Source organism: Schistocerca americana, chromosome 5 (genome assembly GCF_021461395.2).
Source record: "Schistocerca americana isolate TAMUIC-IGC-003095 chromosome 5, iqSchAmer2.1, whole genome shotgun sequence".
Classification (NCBI taxonomy): domain Eukaryota; kingdom Metazoa; phylum Arthropoda; class Insecta; order Orthoptera; family Acrididae; genus Schistocerca; species Schistocerca americana.
This window is the reverse complement of record NC_060123.1, coordinates 576,654,737-576,677,742: the sequence shown is the minus strand read 5'-3', so window position 1 is coordinate 576,677,742 and position 23,006 is coordinate 576,654,737. Positions and strand designations below refer to the sequence as shown.

Here is a 23,006-nt window from a genome sequence, read left to right as displayed (position 1 = left end):
TAAAATTTGTGGGCAAAATCTAGAAGTTCTTGTAACTAAAAGAATGTATTTCCAGAAGTCACATGGGCTGCATGTAAATGGTCATGAATTTTTCGATGACTTCTGGAGCTATCTGCGTTTGAAGCTCCTAGAAAAATGCAGTGGATGGAAACAGGAAATTTAAGACGATATGTCTCGTATTAATCACATTTAATGTTACATTATGTACATAGTCGAAGCGATGTAAAAAAATGCAAATGCAGTAGACGATGAGCTACATATAAAACGTATTATATACAAATGTACAGATATTTATACAGATCAGTTTTGGACAACGTCCACATAAATAATCAACGTCACACTCAGAAATAACACAGAGACGCACGAGTAATGAGAGCTTTGTTCTCGCACTGAGCACCTTAGGTAGCTTTCCGACTGGTGATTTTCAGGTGGACGCCGTTCTTGGTGGCGAGGATAGAAGCCATGGGGTCCAGTGGAAGAGGGATGTCTGTCTCGCTGCAGACGTCCACCTTGTAGTGCGACAACAGGTGCACCAGGCCCAGCTTCGACTGCAGCAGCCCCAAGCGCATGCCTGCAGCAACACCAACATGTTCTCAACCCCGTATACAACGCTACACTAATTACAATGCCAACGTTAAAAATGGCAGTCAAAAAGTTACTGTCATTATCCTTCTTATCCGACCACTGACGTAACGGGAGGGCGGGGAGTCTCATATTTCTTCCTAAATTCACTTTCATGAGCCACAGGGAGGTGGTTTGGCTTGACATATGGTGATCATGATGAATGAAAATTTTAACACATCTGGGTGAGATGGACACTCGTTGGGGTCACAGTGACCTACGCTGTTGTTATTATAACATGTACGTACTTCAGAACGGCAGTGAATGTTATCTCGGTACTCTCATCAGCTTGGATGTGGTCTTTAGACGTTTTTCTTCATCGATCTTGTCAGACGCCAAACTGACACGTAATTAATATCCGCTTCAGAGTAAAAATACGTAAACTATTTTAACTAAATTAATTGGCAGATAGACAGCACAATGGACAGAACCGTTACATTATAATCCCCGCCCCCTCAGGGGAGGCTCGAGTCCAGAAAAAAGAAATGAAGATGCCATGGTGTAGTAGAAATTAACAAACGTTTGTGCTACAGTAAGGAGATATTTTTGTCTCTTTTTAGTGTGTAGCTCGGTTGCAGTACAGTTTACTAGAGCAGACGTATTTTCTGCTGCCTATTCTCTGTATCAAAAATTAAATGAAGCTGTCCTCGATCTGAACTTTGGTGAGTGGGCATTAACGTTCTTCCATGCTTAATACTACTGAAGGTGTTATGCTCTCCTACTACTTTAATTTTTGAACTGACTTACGCAGGCAGTTCTAGAATGACATACAGTGTAACGAAAATCCTAGCCATAATGCAACTTAGCGTTTTTAAGTACAAAAATCATTTTCAGAGCGAGGAATGATCATATTCACATTTGAGATTACCATGTTGTTGGGAAACTATGCAATTTATTCTTCACCCGAGGATCTTTCGCTTTTTCTTTATTTACTTCACCGCAACATAAGTATACACTGCTCAAATCCACAACTTAATCGAGTTATCAATTACATATATCGTGCGCAGTGGCGCGGCGTTTAAAGCATTTGACTCTCTTTCAGGAAGCACAGGATTCCCAAATTCTGAACTAGTAGGCAGTTAATAGAAAAGGCAAATGGAGTGTTCCAATCTCCCGCTGCAGAATCTCCAGTCCTTCTGCACCCAGTCCCCACCACAATTACAGCTAAACTCTGTTGCTTTACCACAGTCTCCCCCATCAGCTCTGCTCCTCAGATATGTCACCTCCAGATTACTTCCAAGATATACAGTCTATGCAACTACTTATATAGATCACCTGGAGAACCACAGCATCTCCAACGTCAACATCTCTAGCAGCACAACAACGCCAGCTCTATAACCATTGCAGTCATTAATCGTTACATCAAGATTGCCTGTTTAACAAAATCTCCATTCTTACTTATTTTGATATTCCTGTTTCCAAATTTGTTGTGTCAAAAATCAGAATGGTTCGAGAGGAGCCATGGTGTTGCTGCCAGCCTCCCCCAATAGAGGAATGACAAACATCAAAGAAAAAAGCAAGTTCTCTGTTCGGATCTGTGAGTCTTCAGAGAGCAATCAAGTGAAGGACGTATAAAAAATATATAAGAAGAAAAACTTCTTATCGATACAAGATCATTACAAATAGAACTGATGCTCAGATTGGCTATAGATGGGCAGGCAATTGATAATGTCTTTATCACTGTCATCTTCCTGTCATGCACCATAAGTGATGTACGTAAATCATAATCTGGACGCCTAGACAGAGATTTCTTGTTTTCCCAGACAGAGATCCAATGTCTCAGTCATTGTAATACTTCTTTCTATAACACAGATGAGGTCTAGCGCTGGAGACGCTTATTACAATGTTCCAAATTAACATGCCAATGGCGAAGGTGGCTGTTGGTAAGCGAAAGTGGCTATTGTTAAGCCAGTAATACGTTTTATCGTTCGATAGTGATATAATTACGTTGAATAGCGAGATTACATCAGAAGAGCATTGCCTGGGTAGCATCGGGGGTCACTTCAGAAGGTTCTTCCTCACCCTCATAAAATGAACATATCCAACAGAAGTGTGTGTGCTGTAGTATAAGTGAGAATTCAGTGTGGAAAATTTAAACAGAAACTAGAAGGTCAAAATCAGTTAAGCATGATGGAATGGATCTACAATTCTGAATCCACTAAATCAACATACTATATTTCCTCATGCTTCACATGAAACTATTTTTTTGTTTACATTCCTCGCCACAGGAATTTAAGTGTAGGGTGTTGAAAATCACAACACAACAGATTTATCAACTTCATATAGGGAGTTATGCAGTACAGTGGTTCAAGTACTGGACTCTCACTCGGAAGGAGTATGGCTCACAAACTCTGAACCCAGCAGAACCCAGCAGGTAGTTAAGAGGAAGGGTTGATATGCACAATCACACCTTAGCAGCACCTCCAATCCTATTGCAAAAAATTCCCACAAGCACACTCATATGTTGCAGTTTTACCCTAACCCTCAAAATGATCCACTGACAATTACCTTCCCCAAGAAACTTCCATATTTCAGCTCTCTTCCCTTTATAGACCATTTTATTCCACACAATTGATTACCCAAAGGTCGTATTCAAGTCCTAGACAGATCACCACCACCCTAGCTCCATAACCTCCACCGCCATTATAATGATTCATCGTCACATCAGGATATCTGTGTAATTAATTCAAACTTTTAATGTTTGTATTTTCAAGTCATTTTATTAAAATCAGAGCTGATGCTCTAATTAGATATGGAGGGCATGGTGTAAGATGTGATCTATAGAAAGGAACCATCTTGTTATCCACTTAAAGAAATTGCAAAAATACACTTATTTAAAAAGACAGCTAAAAGTACCTGTTATGCAATACATTTTATACATTGAAGAATTATTTAGCTAAATCAGAGTAGGGGTTTGATAAAAAAATGTTATACAAATAAATAATAATAATAATAATAATGACTATAAAATATCCAACATTCCACATCGCACCTTCACTTTACGTTTTCTTCCTTCTTTTTTTCCTTTCTAGAAATACTTATCCCAAGCTATGCATAGCACAATGCTAACACCTCTTCCTCTTTCTGAGGTCAACATCTCACTCATTATGGAGGGATGCTGACTCAGTGTTTCAGGATAGTAAATGGGAAGTTGCAGTACAGACAATGCCCCAGAGATCACCAGTGTGTGTGTGTGTGTGTGTGTGTGTGTGTGTGTGTGTGTGTGTGTGTGTGTGGTGAGTGAATGTTATGAAACAATGTATGTAAAGTGTGTGCAGTGACTGATAGTGAGATATGAGTGAACAATGTGGCATTACATTATTTAATAAGTTATTTGTAAAAAAAGTATTGTATACCAGGAGTAAATCTAATGATTGTCTCTAAGTAGAAGTCTGTAAATATATGTGTATAGGAATTAGCTTATTTTAAATTGATATAAATTTGTAAATACTTTGACATGTCCTATATCCTTGTAAAAAGAGATCTACGGATGAATAAAGCTACTACTACCACTACTACTACTACTACACTTTAATGAATTTATGGAGGCCAAAGTCAGGATGGGTAGACTGAGAGATGGGGATTTGAACTCTTGTCTTCCTGCATATAGATGCAATATCCGAAACACTGTGCTGCTTTGTTACATAACCGGGATTAAACGTGCTCCTCAGGTCAAATTAAAATATTTTTTGAACGTAGCAGTGGCAGAAGCACATGCAAGTTCACGAATAAGTGGGTTTATTGGCCAATCGTGGGATAATTACGTTGAGTAGTACTGGAATTATGGGTTTAGCACGTCGTCTTGCCTGCATAGAAAGTAGCAATGGATAGTTAGATTTGAGCAGATTTGAACTGCTCTGATTAAACGAAAATTATCAGCAGCAGTGGGATTCGGCAGTATAAGTGAGAGTTCCATGTCGAAATGTACTTATAACCTAGCTGATCAAAATCAATTAAACATATTAATATGAACCTGGAATTGATAGCACAGTAAAGCAACATAAAAAGTAGACTACATTCCGTATCAACAGTCCTCGGAAGGCCCAATGATACCGACCGACCGCCGTGTCATCCTCAGACAATAGGCGTCACTGGATGTGGATATGGGCAGACGTGTGGTCAGCACAGCACTCTCCTGGCCCTTGTCAGTTTTCGTGGCTGGAGCCACTACTACTCAATCATGTAACTCCTCAGTTGATCTCACAAACACTGAGTGCACCCTACTTCCCAACAGCACTCGGCTGACGTAGACAGTCACCCATCGGAGTGGTAGCTAAACCCGACAACTTCGGTGATCTGACAGAAACCAGTGCTACCACTGTAAGCAGTTGGCACCAAACACATACATTACCTCAATTTCCTTGACAAAAAAAGATAGTGAAATCATGGAAGTTGCATAACTGACCTATGCAGAAGCGCGGACCCTCGCCGAACGGCATGTAGACGAAGGGGTGCAGCGACGCCTTGGCCTCGTCGGTCCAGCGGTCCGGGTCGAATCGGTGGGGCTCCGGGAAGTAGGTGGGGTCGTAGTGCAGGCTGAAGGCGGGCACCATCACCACGACGCCCGGCTCCAGCAGCGCGCCCTTCTCGGCCTCGCCGTCGGCGCCGGGCAGGCGGTACGGCCGCTGCACCTGCCGCGTCAGCGTCGGCACCGGCGGGTACTTGCGCAGCGTCTCTGCAACGGCGCCGAGCGTCCCGTCACCACACGCAGTGTGGGCCGCCAGGTGTAGGGAAGGTCAGAGGAAACAAGTGGGGAACCAAGGATAGGTAACTGGATTCTAAGCGACAACCAATTACTGGGACTGACAACTGTCTTAGAGAGGGTTGGGTTGTTTTGGGGGAAGAGACCAAACAGCGAGGTCAGCGGTCTCATCGGATTATGGAAAGGATGGGGAAGGAAGTTGGCCCCTTTCAAAGGGGCCGACTTTTGGGGAAAGAGACCAAACAGTGAGGTCTTCAGTCTCATCGGATTATGGGAAGGATGGGGAAGGAAGTCGGCCATGCCCTTTCAAATTAGTCATCCCGGCATTTACTTGAGGCGATATAGGGAAATCACGGAAAATCTAAATGAGGATGGCCGGACGCGGGATTGAACCGTCGTCCTCCTGAATGCGAGTCAAGTTTGCTAATCACTGCGCCACCTCGCTCGGTGTCGTAGAGATAGACGCCAACTGTTAGCAGTAAAACAGATTATATCGCTACGCCTCATCAATGACAGTGCACAGTTTTGCTCTTGTGTGTGGTATAGGTAAGAAAACTGGCAATGCATGCATCTGTCAAGTTGGAGGCAACAAATGGAGAGTTGCTACGAAGTAATTGCAGACAACATTTTAACCAGAAGACATATATGTATTCAAAAAATATGAATTACATCAACGACTTTTGCTTCATCTGTTCCATTTGCTGAGTATTTTAAAAGAAAGTGCTCAGGTATGTTTTGCACCACCTACACATTAGCGAACATAACGTAACCGTTATGAAAGTAAAAATAAAATCAAAAACACTCTGAAATAAAGACAAACAAGAAACAAACTAGCCTGTTTGGAATTTTACATTTTTGTCCACCTGTGAAATATAAATCTCCTCTTGGGTAATATTCAATACCGTGGTCTTTCATCCCATCCATTCTAACACGTTGGATCATTGTTGAAGTACAGTCTTCAACTCTTTGAGGGTGGCACTACTATAATGTAATGGCTGAGACGAATTTCATTGACTACGCACTGCAATTATCAACAGTTTCCAGGCATGCACAATGGGTTTCGTGTCATTTCATTCACCTGAATCTTGCCCTCTGGAAGAATGTGTTTTCGAGATGGGTTTGATGGGTTAATGCATTGAAAGACGGATCCAGCACTGAAATATTAACTGTAGAGCTGGACAAGAGATTGGAGAAACCTGTCCCAACACTGTACAGTCCTCATGCTATCCTTAATAGCCACGAGAAGCGTCTGACTTATGTACGTTGTTGTACCATCCCATAACACGACTGGCTCACACCCCTGCTTATCTCGTAAGACTGCATGCCTGAGACGTACATTGGTACCTGGCCAGCCGCTCCTTATTTTACAGGAATGAACAATCGTCAGGCAAATCCTTCTCCCTCCACACATCGATCTTGTGATAATTGGGACGAAAGCAATTACTGTATATTATACGTAGTAAGGACAACAGCATAAGCTGTGTTTACTGAATCTGTTCAGACACGAGCAGTTTCTGTGTACTGGAACAACCAATAAAACCAGTATATGAAGGTGATAGTGTTGTCCTTACTACGTATAAGACTCCCACGCCGATCTATGGGATGATCCACATCTCATTCAGTGGGTTTCCTTGCTCACCTACTTCCTGCACCCACAGTACAGGACACCTAGAAGCCAAACTGATTATGTGGAGATTCTTGTGTCTCGTGAGAAGGCAACACAGCCGTTCCAGTTTCTACTACAGTCGCAGGTTCGAATCCCACCTCGGGCGTGGATGTGTGTGATGTCCTTAGGTTAGTTAGGTTTAAGTAGTTCTAAGTTATAGGGGACTGATGACCACAGATGTTAAGTCCCATAGTGCTCAGGGCCATTTTGAACCGTTCCAGTTTCCTTTAGAATTCAGCGCGCAACTCTGTTGTATTTTGTTCTGGGAACAAATGAGACTTAATTTGAAGGCAGCGTTTGCCAGCTCATGTAGTTCACCAATGGCGATCACCATGAGCCAGATCTTCAACATTTAGCGTTCCTCAGTAGCGGATGGATATTCGAGTGACGTCTTTGTTGGGTTCTCCAATTTGGCGGAGAACTTCCCGGCCTGACATACCTTAGTGCTGTGAAGCTGCATTTCGAACACAGACTGTGTTTTAAATGATCCTTCAAGGGACGCTGACAGACTCAACACTGTATGCAAGCCGCTGGTCTCGTTCACGAGTGAAGACAGCACGCTCTACTGAGCTGCTCTGAAAACGAAGGTTTATCGAGGCCACACCGGCTTGATAAGTCTTTCCAATCCGTAGAAGAATTTCTAAATGTGTACTGTTATAGAGTTACGAATAAAAAATCTAGCCTAAGATTCACGAGAAAGGAAGTCATGTAAGTTGCAAGTATGGTGCCATATTTTTCACTGAGAAAAGTTCAAACAAAATGACACGTTTAACATCGCACTTATCATTCATGCAACATCAAATGATTAAAATGTAATGAATACACGAACACTTTCGCATGAATCTAAATAAAGCTCGAATGCACTCGAAACTGTAAGAGTGGACGTGTTACCTGACAGCACTCTGTCGAGGTACTTCATCTTCGCGAGAGAGTCGTACGAGATCTCGCCGCTCTCTGCCAGCACGGAGTCGATTTCCTTCAGCACCCGCTGCTGGATGTCCGGGTTGACTGCCAGCTCGTAAGCAGCGAAGCTCATCGTGGTCGACGACGTCTCGAAGCCGGCGATGTAGAACAGGAAGGCCTGCGCCGACACTTCGTTCTCCGACAGTTCTGCGAAGCAAAGAAATTGGCATTTGTAAATACGGACAATTCAGATTCTCTCTTCACTAGATAGGACAGTATCTCGTATTCCACGGATAGTTTCCAGTGAATATATGTGGCATGTAGGATTCGACAGTGAAACATTTGCCAAGCCTAAGTACTGTTACAGGTACATATGCCCTCTGTGCCGTACGCTTGCCACGTTTGGACGAGGTTAGTTTCGGTCGGTCACGTAGAATTTCAGATTTATCGAAGAATCATGCAATGACATTTTTGCATCAGCGTCATTCATTAATTTTACCCAGGCAAAAGAAAACTAATAAGTAAGACTAAAAAATAAGTTCAATTTCCTCTTCCGTTTGTACGAAATCCTGCGTCTGATGTGTGGATTCTCTGTCCCACGGCTAACAAGACGCAACACTACATATACGAGGGCCGTTCAGAAAGTAACCTCCGGTTGATTTAAAAAAATACACCAAGTTAAATAAAAATATTTTAATATATACATCTCACAACTACATCTTTGCACTATTTTTCTACATAGTCTCCATAGCGATTGAGGCACTTATCGTATCTCTTCACAAGCTTTGAAATTCCTTCTGCATAAAAATCACCCGCTTGTGCCTGGAGCCAGCCTGTGACCGCATCTTTGAGCTCTTCGTCGTCATCAAACCGCTGTGACCCGAGCCATTTCTTCAAATGCATGAAGAGGTGATAATCACTTGGCGCCAGGTCTGGGCTGTAAGGTGGATGGTTGATAACGTCCCACTTGAAGGACTCAAGAAGGGCCGTTGTTCTGCGAGCAGAGTGAGGACGGGCGTTATCGTGCAAAAAAACGATACCGTAAGTCAGCATACCACGGCGTTTGTTCTGTATAGCCCATCGTAACTTTTTTATTGTTTCACAGTACACGTCTTGATTAATGGTCGTACCACGTTCCATGAATTCAACCAACAACACCCCTTTGGCATCCCAAAACACCGTTGCCATCAGTTTTCTGGCAGAAAAATCTTGCGAGGCTTTTCTTGGTTTGGTAGGCGAATTTGAATGTGCCCACATCTTTGATTGTTCTTTTGTCTCAGGGTTCACGTACTTAATCCAGGTTCCGTCACCGGTCACGATTCTGTTTAACAATGGTTCTCCTTCGTCCTCATAACGTGACAGAAAGTCTAATGCAGAGGCCATTCTTTGAGTTTTGTGGTGGTCGGTAAGAATTTTGGGCACCCATCATGCATAGAACTTACGGTAACCCAATCTTGCTGTCACTATCTCGTACAAGAGTGTCTTAGAAATCTGTGGAAAACCAGTAGACAACTCCGACATTGAGAAACGTCGATTTTCACGAACTTTTGCATCAACTGTCTGAACGAGTTCGTCAGTCACCAATGATGGTCTACCACTCCTCTCTTCATCATGAACGTTTTCTCGTCCACTTTTAAATAAACGTACCCATTCACGGACAACTCCTTCACTCATAACTCTTGGTCCATACACGGCACAAAGCTCACGATGAATAGCTGCTGCAGAATATCCTTTGGCTGTAAAAAACCTTATGACAGCACGCACTTCACATTTGCCGGTTTTTTCTATTGCAGCACACATTTCAAACTGCCACAAAAACTAAACTAGCGCAGGTACGACGTTCACTCGACCACGGCTTGATGCCGACTGACCTGTTGAGTGCGTGAACGCACAAATGGCGTCGCTACTCCCCCCACAACCCGCACTGTGTCCAATCGGAGGTTACTTTCTGAACCGCCCTCGTACAATATGAGGTTTTCGCCTCGTTCCTTTTTGTTCAAGGCAAAACTCTCTAAATATATCAGCTGTTGAAGCCAACACAAATGCACATAGTGATTTTTGTGAAATAGAGTAGGTCAGACTTTTATTTAACGTGGGTATTCCTAAATTTGTTTTAATAGTTGAAGGAAACCACCTCAGGTTTATTATTCTACATTTATTGTGTTACGAGCGGTTTCGTTCGTCGAACATCTTCAGGTCACATGAAACTGTCTGTAAGCCTAACAGCACACTCCAGTCGACCTGAACATTCAGTAAGACAGTGCATCATCCCATCTCTCCCGGCTTCTGAGAGGGTGCTTTGTGGGCCATTCCACGTACACGACGGTGTCTCCCAGGCCACCAGACCTCAATTCTGTTGATTAGATTTGGATATTATCGACGGAAATATGCGAACTTTAGTCCAAGCTCTAAGCAGTCTGCTTGTGATGTGGAGTTGGGCGATAATGGACCACGATGTGTATCTCCAATATTTTCTCGTCTCATTGATCCATAAGACGATGCGTTGCCTCCTTCATCAGGGCGAAATGGGGTGCTACATGCTATGAGTGCGTATGCACTTACTGTACTATTCGGGTATCAACAGACACATTTATTCGTAAATTAATAACCAAACAAGTTGGTACTTACTCCAGTCAGTGCCTCCTTGCTTCTCGCCTTCGACGAAACCCTTAGTGTGAAGCTGGATGAACAGGTCCATGAAATCGCTCCTTCTGATGGCATTTTCTAAGCGATCGTGGAGTGTCTCCTTCACCATGTTGTCGAAAAACTGAAGTGCATTGTTCCTGGGAGCTATGGAACTGAAATGTAAAAAGGAAAATTGTGGAATGCGTCACAAAGAAAGATTCTTGTATGAGTAGCTACGAACTGTGTGTGTTACAAAATTTGAATCGAAAAAGTCGGGAAACGGCCTAAAGCTGGCAACAGCAAGATCATTTCTGTTACTTATTTAAGTCAGACATTTACACAAATTTTATTTTTCATAGTTCTGTTTCTTTGTTTGCAGTTGTGTGTAAGGAAAAGTTTGTAATAGAACCGTGCTAGTGGGCTTCACGAGTCTCAAATTAAAAAGGAGAACAGTGGAACAGATCACGTGTCTGCAATAATGACCAGATAAAGCAATGCGAGAAATCACACAAATAAAATCAATCTGCAGAAATTATCTGACTTGATCTGGCCTTAAACTATTAAGAATATACAATTTATCGTAAAGTCTTCTTTAACACTTGGGAACTCAACAGTCGTATATTGAAATATTCCCCTCAGTATGTACAAAAGTTCGTACGCATTGAATTTGGACAGTTCAATATATAGTTTTCGTGACAATAACATCAACATTTATTGCAGTTAAAACTCATGTCTGGAACACTGTACACGGATGGATAAGGCTATAATTAGTTTTCTTGGACTGGAGTGGATGTCGGTTGTATTTACATTGAGAGAGTATTTGGAGACTGTGCTGAACATGTATCGTACAGAGCCAGTAGTGAATCAGGATAATAAGTGAGGGGCGGAAACGAGATGGTTCGTATCGAGTTCGAGGATCGTAAAAAAATACGGACAGATGTGTCGAAGGAGGGGCAAGAGACATATAAAGGTCTGGGATAGGTTATGTGATGGAAAGGGCAAGCAGATGCGAATTCCGAGAAGCAGTACAATGCGTCGTAGAATTTGAAAGTAATGATGTAATACTGCGTAGAGATAATCAGTGTGAAGTTTATATAGAGCAATACGTGTGACTTGAACGCTTTAAAAATATGGACGATCTTCGGGTAATGCACTCCCCACATTCAAGTGACAATAAGTTTGGGGACCTTTAGCTACAAGCATCGTATTTGACGTTAGAAGGTAATAGATACATATTATTTTACACTTTGAGGTTGGTGCGAGAACTTTTTGAAAACAGCGCTCACTCCACAGGAGAATGAAAGATTTCTGGAAACAATCTGTACGGTGTGGAAGAGTCACTGCTCAGTGATGCCGTTTCTCCTAGGACGGTTAGTCCACCACGGGATGCAGTACAGCCTAGTTGTATGTGGAACCAGGAACGCTGGAGAGAGATACTGTCAGAATTGAAGCTATAGAGGGGGTCGTGAGTTGTATCTGAATTCTAACCCAGCAAGAATATTGTCTACGAAGGCAACAGTCTGAGTAGTAGGACTTTTCAGTAAGGCACACAGTTTTAATGGTTGGTTGTTTCGGGGAAGGAGACCAGACAGCGAGGTCATCGGTCTCATCGGATTAGGGAAGGACGGGGAAGGAAGTCGGCCGTGCCCTTTGAAAGGAACCATTCCGGCATTTGCCTGGAGCGATTTAGGGAAATCACGGAAAACCTAAATCAGGATGGCCGGACGCGGGATTGAACCGTCGTCCTCCCGAATGCGAGTCCAGTGTCTAACCACTGCGCCACCTCGCCCGGTCACAGTTTTAATGTTAGTAAGCTTCAGGAGAGCTTTAAACTATCTGGTAGACTCCATGAAGACGAAACAGTAACATGGTACGATCTACAGGTATTACCTAGGTGCTGAATGAGTTCGGTATCACACCTACACCTGACTGTTCCAAACTGCGGACAAGAATAATGCACAGACGAACAACGCAGCATTCAAGAGGTGTTGAGCAAAGAATAGATTTGAAGGCACTAGAAAGGAGATTCTGATATGAAATTAGTCAACAAAAAATAATGTATAAAAATTTCTGAACACTTTCAGAGTACTTGTATAGCCCAGACTGTCAGTTTAAATGTGGAAACAGTTCCCTAATTAAAAAAAAAGTCAGTTACTTACTCGAGGTACCGCTTAAGCGGAGGCGTAAAGATTTCGGTGGCGATTTCCTTGAAGGGCCTGGCCCGTGGCTGGAAGAGGATGCGGCCCCACATCCTGAAGTCGCAGTCCGGGTTTCTCTGGCAGTTGAGCTTGACGCCGAAGGCGAGCGTGGCGATCACCTCCGTGGTGTAGAGGGCGAACACCTCTCGGAACTGCAGCACCTTGCCCGCCCGCGCGGCGTCCGCCAGCACCTCCACCATCTCGCTGCCGCACTCGTTCAGCGTCTGCAAATGAATCGCAGCTTTGGGTGAGTCCTCCACGTCAGACTCGACTCCTCACACAGTCCCTATTTCATCTTGTTAATAACCACAAACCAGCTATCGATCTGTCCCTTGACTTCCAAAACCCCTTGACTGTGTATGGCATTATAATCTCATTCTCAGACTCTAGACCCAAACAGTTACATTTAACTACGTCAACTAGTGGCACCCGCCGCACACAATAATCCACCACATTTAACCATTAACAGCCCCCAACGAATTACATCTGTGTCCAAGGGTTCGTCTAACCTTCATTTCTATATATCCTTGGCACTACTGAAATGGTTAAATCACCACAGCTGTGTGCCAAAGACCCTATGAACATCATAAAAATCCCACCAACACTGGATGAAGCAACTTACATCTTCGTGAAACACATTAGCCCTTAAGATGAGCTCTACTAAAATCCAATAACCTACAGGAGAGGGCACACCATGACGTCCACCCCTACATTTACATCAACACGTACAGCTAACTAACACGACAAAATATCTCGGTAAACTTTCTTAAATTACCAGTCGACGCCCTTCCCCCACCATACAAACAATATTAATCTCAATGTAAACTAGAACTACTAATCATCCAAACGTCGGAATTGCATCCCTTCACTATCCTCCACACCTACAAAGCCTTCAAATCACCTATCCTCCTCTATAGAGCCACCTAGGTTTCTAATCCACCAAAACACCCCACTTCCAACGCCAGATGCACTCTATCTTGCTTTCAGCTCGTAATTATCCTCCTCTACAGTAATCATGTATCGACTCATCAAATTACCTTCCATCCTCATCCATACTGATCGCCTGTGCTTACATTTTGTGCATCCAAGAAGACAATCCCATGAATCGCATTACGCTAACCCTCACCTCCTAATTGTCAATACTGGTATAATTTTGCACCCCTATATCCATCCACACATTGCACCGATGCTTAATGTGAGTCTCTTTCTTCTTAACTATACTTAAACTCCTGTGTCTCACCACGACTTGTGTCTCAGTGCACGTAAATCAACATTTCATTCACCGTAGTCTAGTGGCACAATACTCCTTACGTCCCCATGAAGCCAGTCAACTTAAGCTCGCCTAATTTATTCTTTCCGTTGCAATTCCTATCAAGTCAGCGAAGTGCAATACTTCCTTAAGTAACTTCATCATCTTAGAAACACAACTTTTGAAGCCTGCAGTACTCCCTTTAATAACTTCATCATTTTAGAAGCACAGGTTTGAAGTCTACAGTGACTATAGTAGTTTTAATAGGGACAATGTAAAACGTTAGTTTAATATTCTTAGAACAATAGAAACATTCCATTTTCTTTTTATATTTACATCAAAACACGTATTTCAAAATTTTGCTGGTTGAAGGGCGTAATAGTAGCACACTGCCAGTCACACTCACCCGTCAGGGACGAGGGACTAAAATAATAATAAAAGAAAAATGGCCACAATTTTAATCAGTGTCAATGGGACCTTAACTATCGAATTTCCAAGATATGGCGGCAAGAGTCGGATGTTAATGGCACAGAAGTACCTTGTTTGGCTGCCTAATCCTTCTTGGGTGCCAAAGTTTAAAAATAATTACCCTCAGTCACTTCATTGTTTTATTAAGTATCTAAAACAATTTTTGTCACCATTTGATAAATTACTCATCTTCGTTCACCAGAGTGACAGTGTGTTTATAGATAGCAAGTACTAACACAGAGTGCGTTATATCTTATATCTATTTTTTTCACATGTGACATTTTCACCTGTATTTATGTCCTCTCACAGGTAATAAAACTCACAGTAGTTCAGGGTTGGACAAATACCCGATAATCTTACTATCATCCCAAGTAGAAGCAGGAAAATACATGACAGGGCACGTTAAAATTTTCTGTAGTCATTGCAGCATTTGCTCACCTGGAACGTGTGCTTCAGCTTGCCACTGGTAAACAGTGGGCTGAGTTTGTTGCGCAGACGGCGCCATCGATCGCCCTTCATGAAGAACAGCTGACCCTCCAGTATTGGGTCATCTAGAGGGACAGGTTCTCGGTCGGTGAAGAAGTCAAAGTCCTTGACCAGTATTTGACGAATGAGATTTGGGTCGATGACCAGCAAGCGGGGCTCAAGTCCACGGTAATAGCCCACGTAGCGCTTATCTGAAAAAAAAAAATCCAATTAGTCACTGTTAAAAGTCCTGGTTGGAATTTACTCTGAGCATTCCAACTGCTATATGACCTGTGTCTTTTAAAATGTACCGGCCAATTGCCTCAAGGACGAAATGGTTGTCACGGTTCATTAAATGGAATGAAAATACAGTGATTTTACACTTAATATTTACACAATCACATACAAGTTCCGTACTGTTCACTGGTATCGCATACCGTTGAGCATCATTGGAGCAACATCAGGATATCAGAATGGTTCCCATGTGATGCTTATGGCGTCAGTTAAGGCCTATGTCAAAACTGAGAACTGTCTTTGAATCAAATTGTCGTTCGTACGGTTTCAAATGGCACTGAAGGCCAGTTTACTTTACGATTCAGTGGATAAAAATAAAATTCACGGACCATCTCATACTGCTGCTTCTGTTCGTATGCAAATCGTGTTAATAAAGTACACATTGTATTGTCAAATGTAAACCGGGGACCTAGAAACGACGGAGAGGCTCCGTCCCCGCCGCAGCCGCAGTGGTCCGCAACCCTACGACGACTGCCGCAGTCCACTTCACCCCTCCGCCGCCCCACACCGAACCCAGGATTATTGTGCGGTTCGGTACCCGGTGGACCCCCAGGGAACTCTCACACCAGACGAGTGTAACCCCTATGTTTGCGTGGTAGAGTAATGGTGGTGTACGTGGAGAACTGGTTTGCGCAGCAATCACCGACATAGTGTAATTGAGGCGGAATAAGGGGAACCAGCCCGCATTCGCCGAGGCAGGTGGAAAACCGCCTAAAAACCATCCACAGACTGGCCAGTTCACCGGACCTCGACACAAATCCGCCGGGCGGATTCATACCAGAGACCAGGCGCTCCTTCCCGCCCGGGAAGCCGTGCGTTAGACCGCACGGCCAACCGGGCGGGCTAAAGTACACATTACTCTCATTAGATTCTTTTGTGTGATGAAGAATGGTTTGAATATCACTGTCCTTTACGACGCAAGGTAGTACTGGAGATGGTATGGTCTTACAAGTTACATCCTTGGGCAGTTGTAGGGCGGCCTAATAGTTTTATGCCTATTGCAAATCACATTGCTACTTAATATTTCGCATACATACAAATCATGCCAAAGGTCAGAAAAACAGTAACCGACAAACAAAATTCTATGAACGACTGAGGTTTGAACCCCAAAGGCAAATACAAAATATGTAAACTTACTGATTTCAATGTCTAGACTCTAGAGCAGGGGTTCCCAACAAAATTTTCTCGAGGACTCCCTCATCGAGCATGATTGGTACCTTGTCATATCACAGTATCAAGTACCTAAAAAATCCAAATAAAGAGTCTTTTTATACGTTTTCTATTTTTGGTACTTAGAAAAGACATTGTCATATTCATTATGGAAAAAATATTGAGCTTAAAACTGCTCATGCAGGAAGCGGCCAAAACAAAAAATCTATCATACGAAATATATTTAATATATTTTTTATTCTAATAGCATCTTGCGGACCCCTCTGGCATAGAGCACGGACCCCTGGGGGTCCGCGGACCACCTGTTGGGAACCACTGCTCTAGAGAGTTGGCAATTGATCTTTTCATTAAAACGTAGCTCATTTAAATGTGATGCTGCAGTCGATAGCTTTTCGCAGATACGATGATTTCTTCTCTGTAGTGCGTCTGCAGCTTGTGGTGTAGTGGCTATCGTTGCTGCCTCGGGATCACGGGGTCCCGGGTTCGATTCCCTGCCAGTTTGGTGATTTTTCTTTGCCCGGGGAGAGGGTGTTTGTGTTGTCCTCATCATTCTTGACAGTGGCTAGATTTGATTGTGTAAATATTGGGACTTTGTACGGGCGCTGATTGCCGCGCAGTTGAGCGCCCCACACACCAAACATCATCATCATCATCATGTGTACATACCTCTGAACTGACTATAGAGTTCGTCAAGGTCCTCTGACAGCATTTGTTTCTGCAAGATGGACTTGTAACAGTTTCCAAACGGCGTCCAGGGTCGCGACTGTGGGGCGCCCTTCTCTGTCCAGTAGCTGAAGTGCCGGAAGTAGCACACCCACAGCACCAGCGCAGCGGCGATCACCACGAGGCCCAGCTCGTCCATCCACGATTCCAGCTGCACCACCATGGTGAGGGTCTGGTGTAGGCTGCGGCTATCAAGGCGATCCTGAACTCTGCGAATGGTAAACAGATGCTACTATAAAATCAAAGTAGATCAGCTGAACTGATGGTGTGGTCGATTAAATAAACTACTTCGGTTCAGCACTAACTGACTGCTCCTTTATACTCGTTAGTGAACATGTAATCAGTGGAGGATACACAATGAGAATATAGTGAAATGTTTTAGCCAACAGCAGATTCACAGATATACCTTATATTAATGTATAAAATTTAGTTTTAGTTGTGTTTATCAATAATAATATTATGAGTCAGGTGCCAGCCTGATCTGCGAAATAGTTTTTTTATATGACTTCTGTAATTTCCCATTGTCATAATGTCTGCGTTTCATTCAAATGAAGAGGCTGGAATATAGTACTGCGATACTGTTATTTGTTATGGACGTATTATCACAAACGCAAATACGAGCATAAGGAGTAGCTGGCTATAGTAAAATCGTCGTAAAAAGATCCTTGCCAACGAGCAGCAGTGTTACCACCTCTCAGCTGCGAAGTGCTAATGGCTGCAGGCGAAACAAGTAGTTGTGTATAGAGCTGAGGCGTTGCCGTAGTGATGTACCTGTGCATAAAACGCGTCATGTGATTGGTTGAGGTAGGCACACTGATGCACCAGGGTCAAGCTCACTGCAGTCAGGGATTTTCTTTGCCTGACTCTCCCATAGCTTCGTGGTAACAAATGCAACTCAGCACGTCGTTGTTAACGGCGAGCAATCGTAGAACGTGAAAGGTACACAATGTGTGCTGCAAGGGAGTGTTATAGGGCCATTGATGCAGGTTTACAATGCGTCTCCTTTCAGTACTCAGTAAATAGGCGGTTGAAGTAAAAGGAGAACACGTTGGAAGAACACAGTGTCGTATTGGGTGATCATAATGCAGGTTTCTTATATGTGGTACCTTATTATGTACACACATCAATGGGATGTACGAAGTAGCTAATGCAGCAGGTATGTTAAGATCATACAAGACGACAAAAATAAAACTGGCCCGGAAAATATTTACGATAAGAGGGATGTGGGGTTGACCCTTGTTAATGAACGTCACAGAAGATGCTGTAAATGGCCATCACTGACTTCGGTCCCGCCCTATGCCCGACTTATCAAACTGTGAGACATGCGTAGCAACTCTGTCTGAAAGAAGGCAGCAATAGCATTTTCAATGTTCTGCTGCAGCTTTCTCGGTCTGTGAGGGGTGCACCTGACCGTTTAGTTTGGCCCACGGGTAAAAAATCACAGGGAAAGAGATCAGACGACCGAGGTTGCCAAGGTTGCTAATTATCTTCTCGTCACCGAAGATCTCATGCTCTTGTAATAAGGCTGTAAAGGCCCTGTGTGATATAGTTTCGTATTGCTGAAAATATTCATACAGTCGTTCATACTCTGCGAGTTGATCCACATATGGATTAAATAATTTCTAGACGCGCTAGTTACCACTAACAGTTTGTCGAAGGAATGGTATTACAATATGAAAATCAGACACTGGGCACTAAACAGCAACTTTGAGAATATGCAACGGCTCTTGAAATTATTGTTAGGCGCTTCAGTCTGGAACCGCGCGACCGCTACGGTCGCAGGTTCGAATCCTGCCTCGGGCATGGATGTGTGTGATGTCCTTAGGTTAGTTAGGTTTAATTATTTCTAAGTTATAGGGGACTGATGACCTCAGATGTTCAGTCCCGTAGTGCTCAGAGCCATTTGAACCATTTTTAATTATTGGTAGGAATTATCTGATGCACTATGGTGCATGCTCAGTGAGTTCTCATAAAGTATCATCTGAAGAAGTAAATAACTGAGGAAACAAAAGTTCTGGTTCTATTTCAATTAAGAACCACTAGCAGAAATCAGCAGACGGAAGTTCATGTAGACACTGCAACTCACTGCAAATTTGTAAGGATGTATATGAAGGCCCATTTTGATAATGTTTTGACACGACAGTCTCTAAATTTCCACTTGCACAGATAAACGTCGTTGAGTTTTCGTCAGACTTTGTTCCATGCTTTCCTTCAGTTGAGCAGTATTTTCTGGTTCTCTAACCCTTTTCTACAGTTACGACTCTTATTCGCTGCCGAGCCCATTTCAAATCATTTTGGCAACGTTGTTTTAACATGGGCACGAAATACGTCTGCTCCTCTCATTCACTCAGACCTAATGATACAGCGAAGTATTCAACACAGAGCATGAGGGAGATGGGCAGGCGCAGACATATGACAGCAACGGATCAATCCATCGCGAAATAATATTTTCTAGCACTAGCAAGAGTCAGTCCTGCGGCACTCTTTCTGAGTTAGTTTCATTTTGTCTAATCTATATACGTAATTGTATACAGGGTGTAACAGGCATAACGATGATGAGTTTCTATACTCCGAGGACCGTAGGGAACGATGCGGGAGTCCCGCACCGCCGACTAGGCAAGGTCGTAGCGGAGGTGGTTTGCCATTGCCTTCCTTCGACCGTAATGGGGATGAATGATGATGATGACAACACAATAACACCCAGTCATCTCGAGACAGGAAAACTCCCTGACCCCGCCGGGAATCGAACCCGGGACCCCGTGCGCAGGAAGAGAGAACGCTACCGCAAGACCACGAGCTGTGGACAACAAGCATAAGTGCAAATATTTCTACTGGTGACTGAGAAAGGTGTACTGAACAACATTACATCAGTATTAATACATTTGCAGGCTCATAATTGTAGCTGTTACAAGTCGCATGTTTTCAGGTTAGTTAAAACCTCCAAATAAATGTGGCAAGAGCAAGCCATAAATGCTTATTTTCACCTGGGCATCAGGTCAGGAGTTGAAGTGTGGACGCATTGACCCAAAACGGTTACTTTATAACGATAGACGTAATCTACTTAGTGGTTCTGTTATGGCCATGCAGAAAATATCAGTGACATGTTTGTGGAAAGACTGTTCGACAGAGAAGAAACAACCAACACATTGATGTTTGTACAAAGATCGATTCCGCAAGAGGCATAAAGTGGCACCATTTCTGATCGTACATTAGTAATAGATGTTGATTTCAGCTTACTAGTTGTTGGTTAACTGGGTTCTGTGCTTCCTGAAAGTAGCAGAGATAAAGATCCATGCGAAATAATGTTATTTACATCAGCGAAAAATTACGTTGAAAACTATTGCATCAAGTCACTCGACATAATAGCTCTTAGATTTTCTGTCCATTAATGTGCCAGGCCTTTTGAATAAATGTAAAGTGAAATGGATGGTTAATGACCTAAACGCTGGTGCCACGCAGAAGATTAATGAGATCGAAAAAAATTGTTATGTAGAAATAAGAATGATTTTGTTTAGAATATCCGAGGAGACGCAGACGCAAGTGTCAGATTACACAGGCAGTCAAACACAAACATACTGCGCTAGAGAAGAAACTGTGCAGGAGCTATGGGCTCACCATGAAATGATCTCTAGCCTCCCAAACTGCTTTACTGTATCAGGAACACATACGAAGGCTCGGATTCTTTCCGCCATATGCAATCCTAGTGTACAACACTTAAGACAGCGTTTGCTGCGAACTTGTGTTCGTCAGACACTTACCACGTGCAGTACTGAGATATCTTCGTGTGGTTGGCTTAGGCAGCTTGGTGTGGTGCGTTTTCTGCTCTGACTGGCGTACCGACAGAGCGTCCGTGTTTATACAAGCTCGGCGTGATCAGATAGCGAGATAAACGACAGAGAGATGGTGCAAACAAACAGGAAACCGGTAATCAAGTACGTTCACAATCTCACACTTTCCTAGCATTTATCGCCAAGTAAGGGATCCAATGTTTTATGTGATATGGCAGTTTCTTAGTACTTAACTTCATGGCCGGAAGCCCGTCATGTAGCCACATACTTCAGTTATCTTATCATAGGGAAGTCGTGAGGGTCAGCTGTCTGTAAATCGTGTGAACTGTTTTGTGTGGATCCTATTTTAACCATTTGTGTATCGTACAGGACATTTTAATTTTTACTCTCCTAAATATAAGTTTGATGGCTTCAACTACAAAATAGTCACGTTTGAATTCCAGGGAGTGAAATACAGTGACGTGCGATAGAAGAATGCTGTGTAAAGAGGCGTGACACTGCACTTTGGCACACTTAAGACCAAATAACATGTCTTGCACTTCCTCGAACACATAAGTTTTATATATCAACCCCTGCAGAAAGATGTGCGCTACAAAATGAACATATTTTTGCCCCGGTTCGGAAATATCGTAGATCCGCGGCTGGTCCTCCTCTACAGTTTTTACTCTCTGTGGCTCCCCCTAGCACAGTGGAATCTATTCCCCGATGTCTTAACAAATGTCTACCATCCTGTCCCTCCTTCTTGTCAGTGTTTCCCATATATTCCTTTCCTCGATGATTCGGCGGAAAACCTCCTCATTCCTTACCTTATCAGTCCACCTAATTTTCAACGTTATTCTGTAGCACCACATCTCAAATGCTTTTATTCTCTTCTGTTCTGGTTTTCCCACAGTTAATGTCTCACTGCCATACAATGCTGTACATTCTCAGAAATTTCATCCTCAAACGAAGACCTGTGTTTCATACCAGTAGACTTCTGTTGACCAGGAATGCTCTTTTTGCCAGTGCTACTCTGCGTTTTATGTTCTCCTTGCTCCGTCCATCATGGGTTATTTTTCTGCCTAGGTAGCAGAATTCCTTAACTTCATCTATTTCATGGTCACAAATTATGATGTTAAGTTCCTCACCGCTCTCATTTCTGCTACTTCTAATTACTTTCGTCTCTCTTCGATTTACTCTCAATCCAAATGCTGAACTCATTAGACTGTTCATTCCATTCAACACATCTTGTATTTCTTCTTCACTTTCACTGAGAAAGGTAATGTCATCAGCGATCTTAACACCAGTTTCAATTTCAGTCACGCTCTTGAATCTTTCTTTTACACTGAAGAGCCGAAGAAACTGGTATACCTGCCTTATACCGTGTAGGGTCCCCGCGAGCACGTAGAAGTGCCGCAACACGACGTGGCATGGACTCCACTAAATGTCTGAAGTAGTGCTGTAGGGAATTGATAGTATGAATCCTGCACGGCTGTCCATAAATCCGTACGAATACGAGGAGGTGGAGATCTCTTCTGAACAGCACGTTGAAAAGTATCCCAGATATGTTCAACAATGTTCTTGTCTGGAGAGTTTGTTGGCCAGCGGAAGTGTTTAAACTAAGAAGAGTGTTCCTGGAGCCACTCAGTAGCAATTCTGGACACGTGGAGTGTTGCATTGTCCTGCTGGAATTGCCTAAGTCCGTCGGAATGCACAATTGATATGAATGGATGAAGGCGATCAGACAGAATGCTTACGCACACGTTACCTATCAGAGTCGTATACAGACGTATCAGGGGTCCCATATCACTCCAACTGCACATGCCCCACACCATTACAGAGCCTCCACTAGTTTGAACAGTCCCCTGCTGACATGCAGGGACCATGGATTCATGAGGTTGACTCCATACCCGTACATGTCCATCCGCTCGACACAATTTGAAACGAGACTCGTTCGACCAGGCAACATGTTTCCAGTCATCAAAAGTCCAATGCCGGTGTTGACCGGCCCAGGCGATTCAAAAATGGTTCAAATGACTCTGACCACTATCGGACTTAACATCTATGGTCATCAGTCCCCTAGAACTTAGAACTACTTAAACCTAACTAACCTAAGGACATCGCACAACACCCAGTCGTCACGAGGCAGAGAGAA

General features: G+C 43.2%; 1 protein-coding gene across 1 annotated transcript; it reads right to left on the bottom strand.

Annotated features, from left to right (window-relative positions):
• Nucleotides 1-225: 225 nt before the first annotated feature.
• On the bottom strand, nt 226-20,904 carry LOC124616704 (probable cytochrome P450 6a14). Its single transcript, XM_047145047.1, has 8 exons — nt 20,843-20,904; nt 17,028-17,293; nt 14,871-15,109; nt 12,677-12,939; nt 10,521-10,690; nt 7,881-8,099; nt 5,027-5,296; nt 226-571 (listed from the first exon to the last, which is right to left on the bottom strand). Exons 2-8 carry the CDS (start codon nt 17,245-17,247, stop codon nt 399-401), a joined length of 1,554 nt encoding a protein of 517 aa, XP_047001003.1. The 5' UTR covers nt 17,248-17,293; nt 20,843-20,904; the 3' UTR covers nt 226-398.
• Between the last annotated feature and the right edge of the window lie 2,102 nt (nt 20,905-23,006).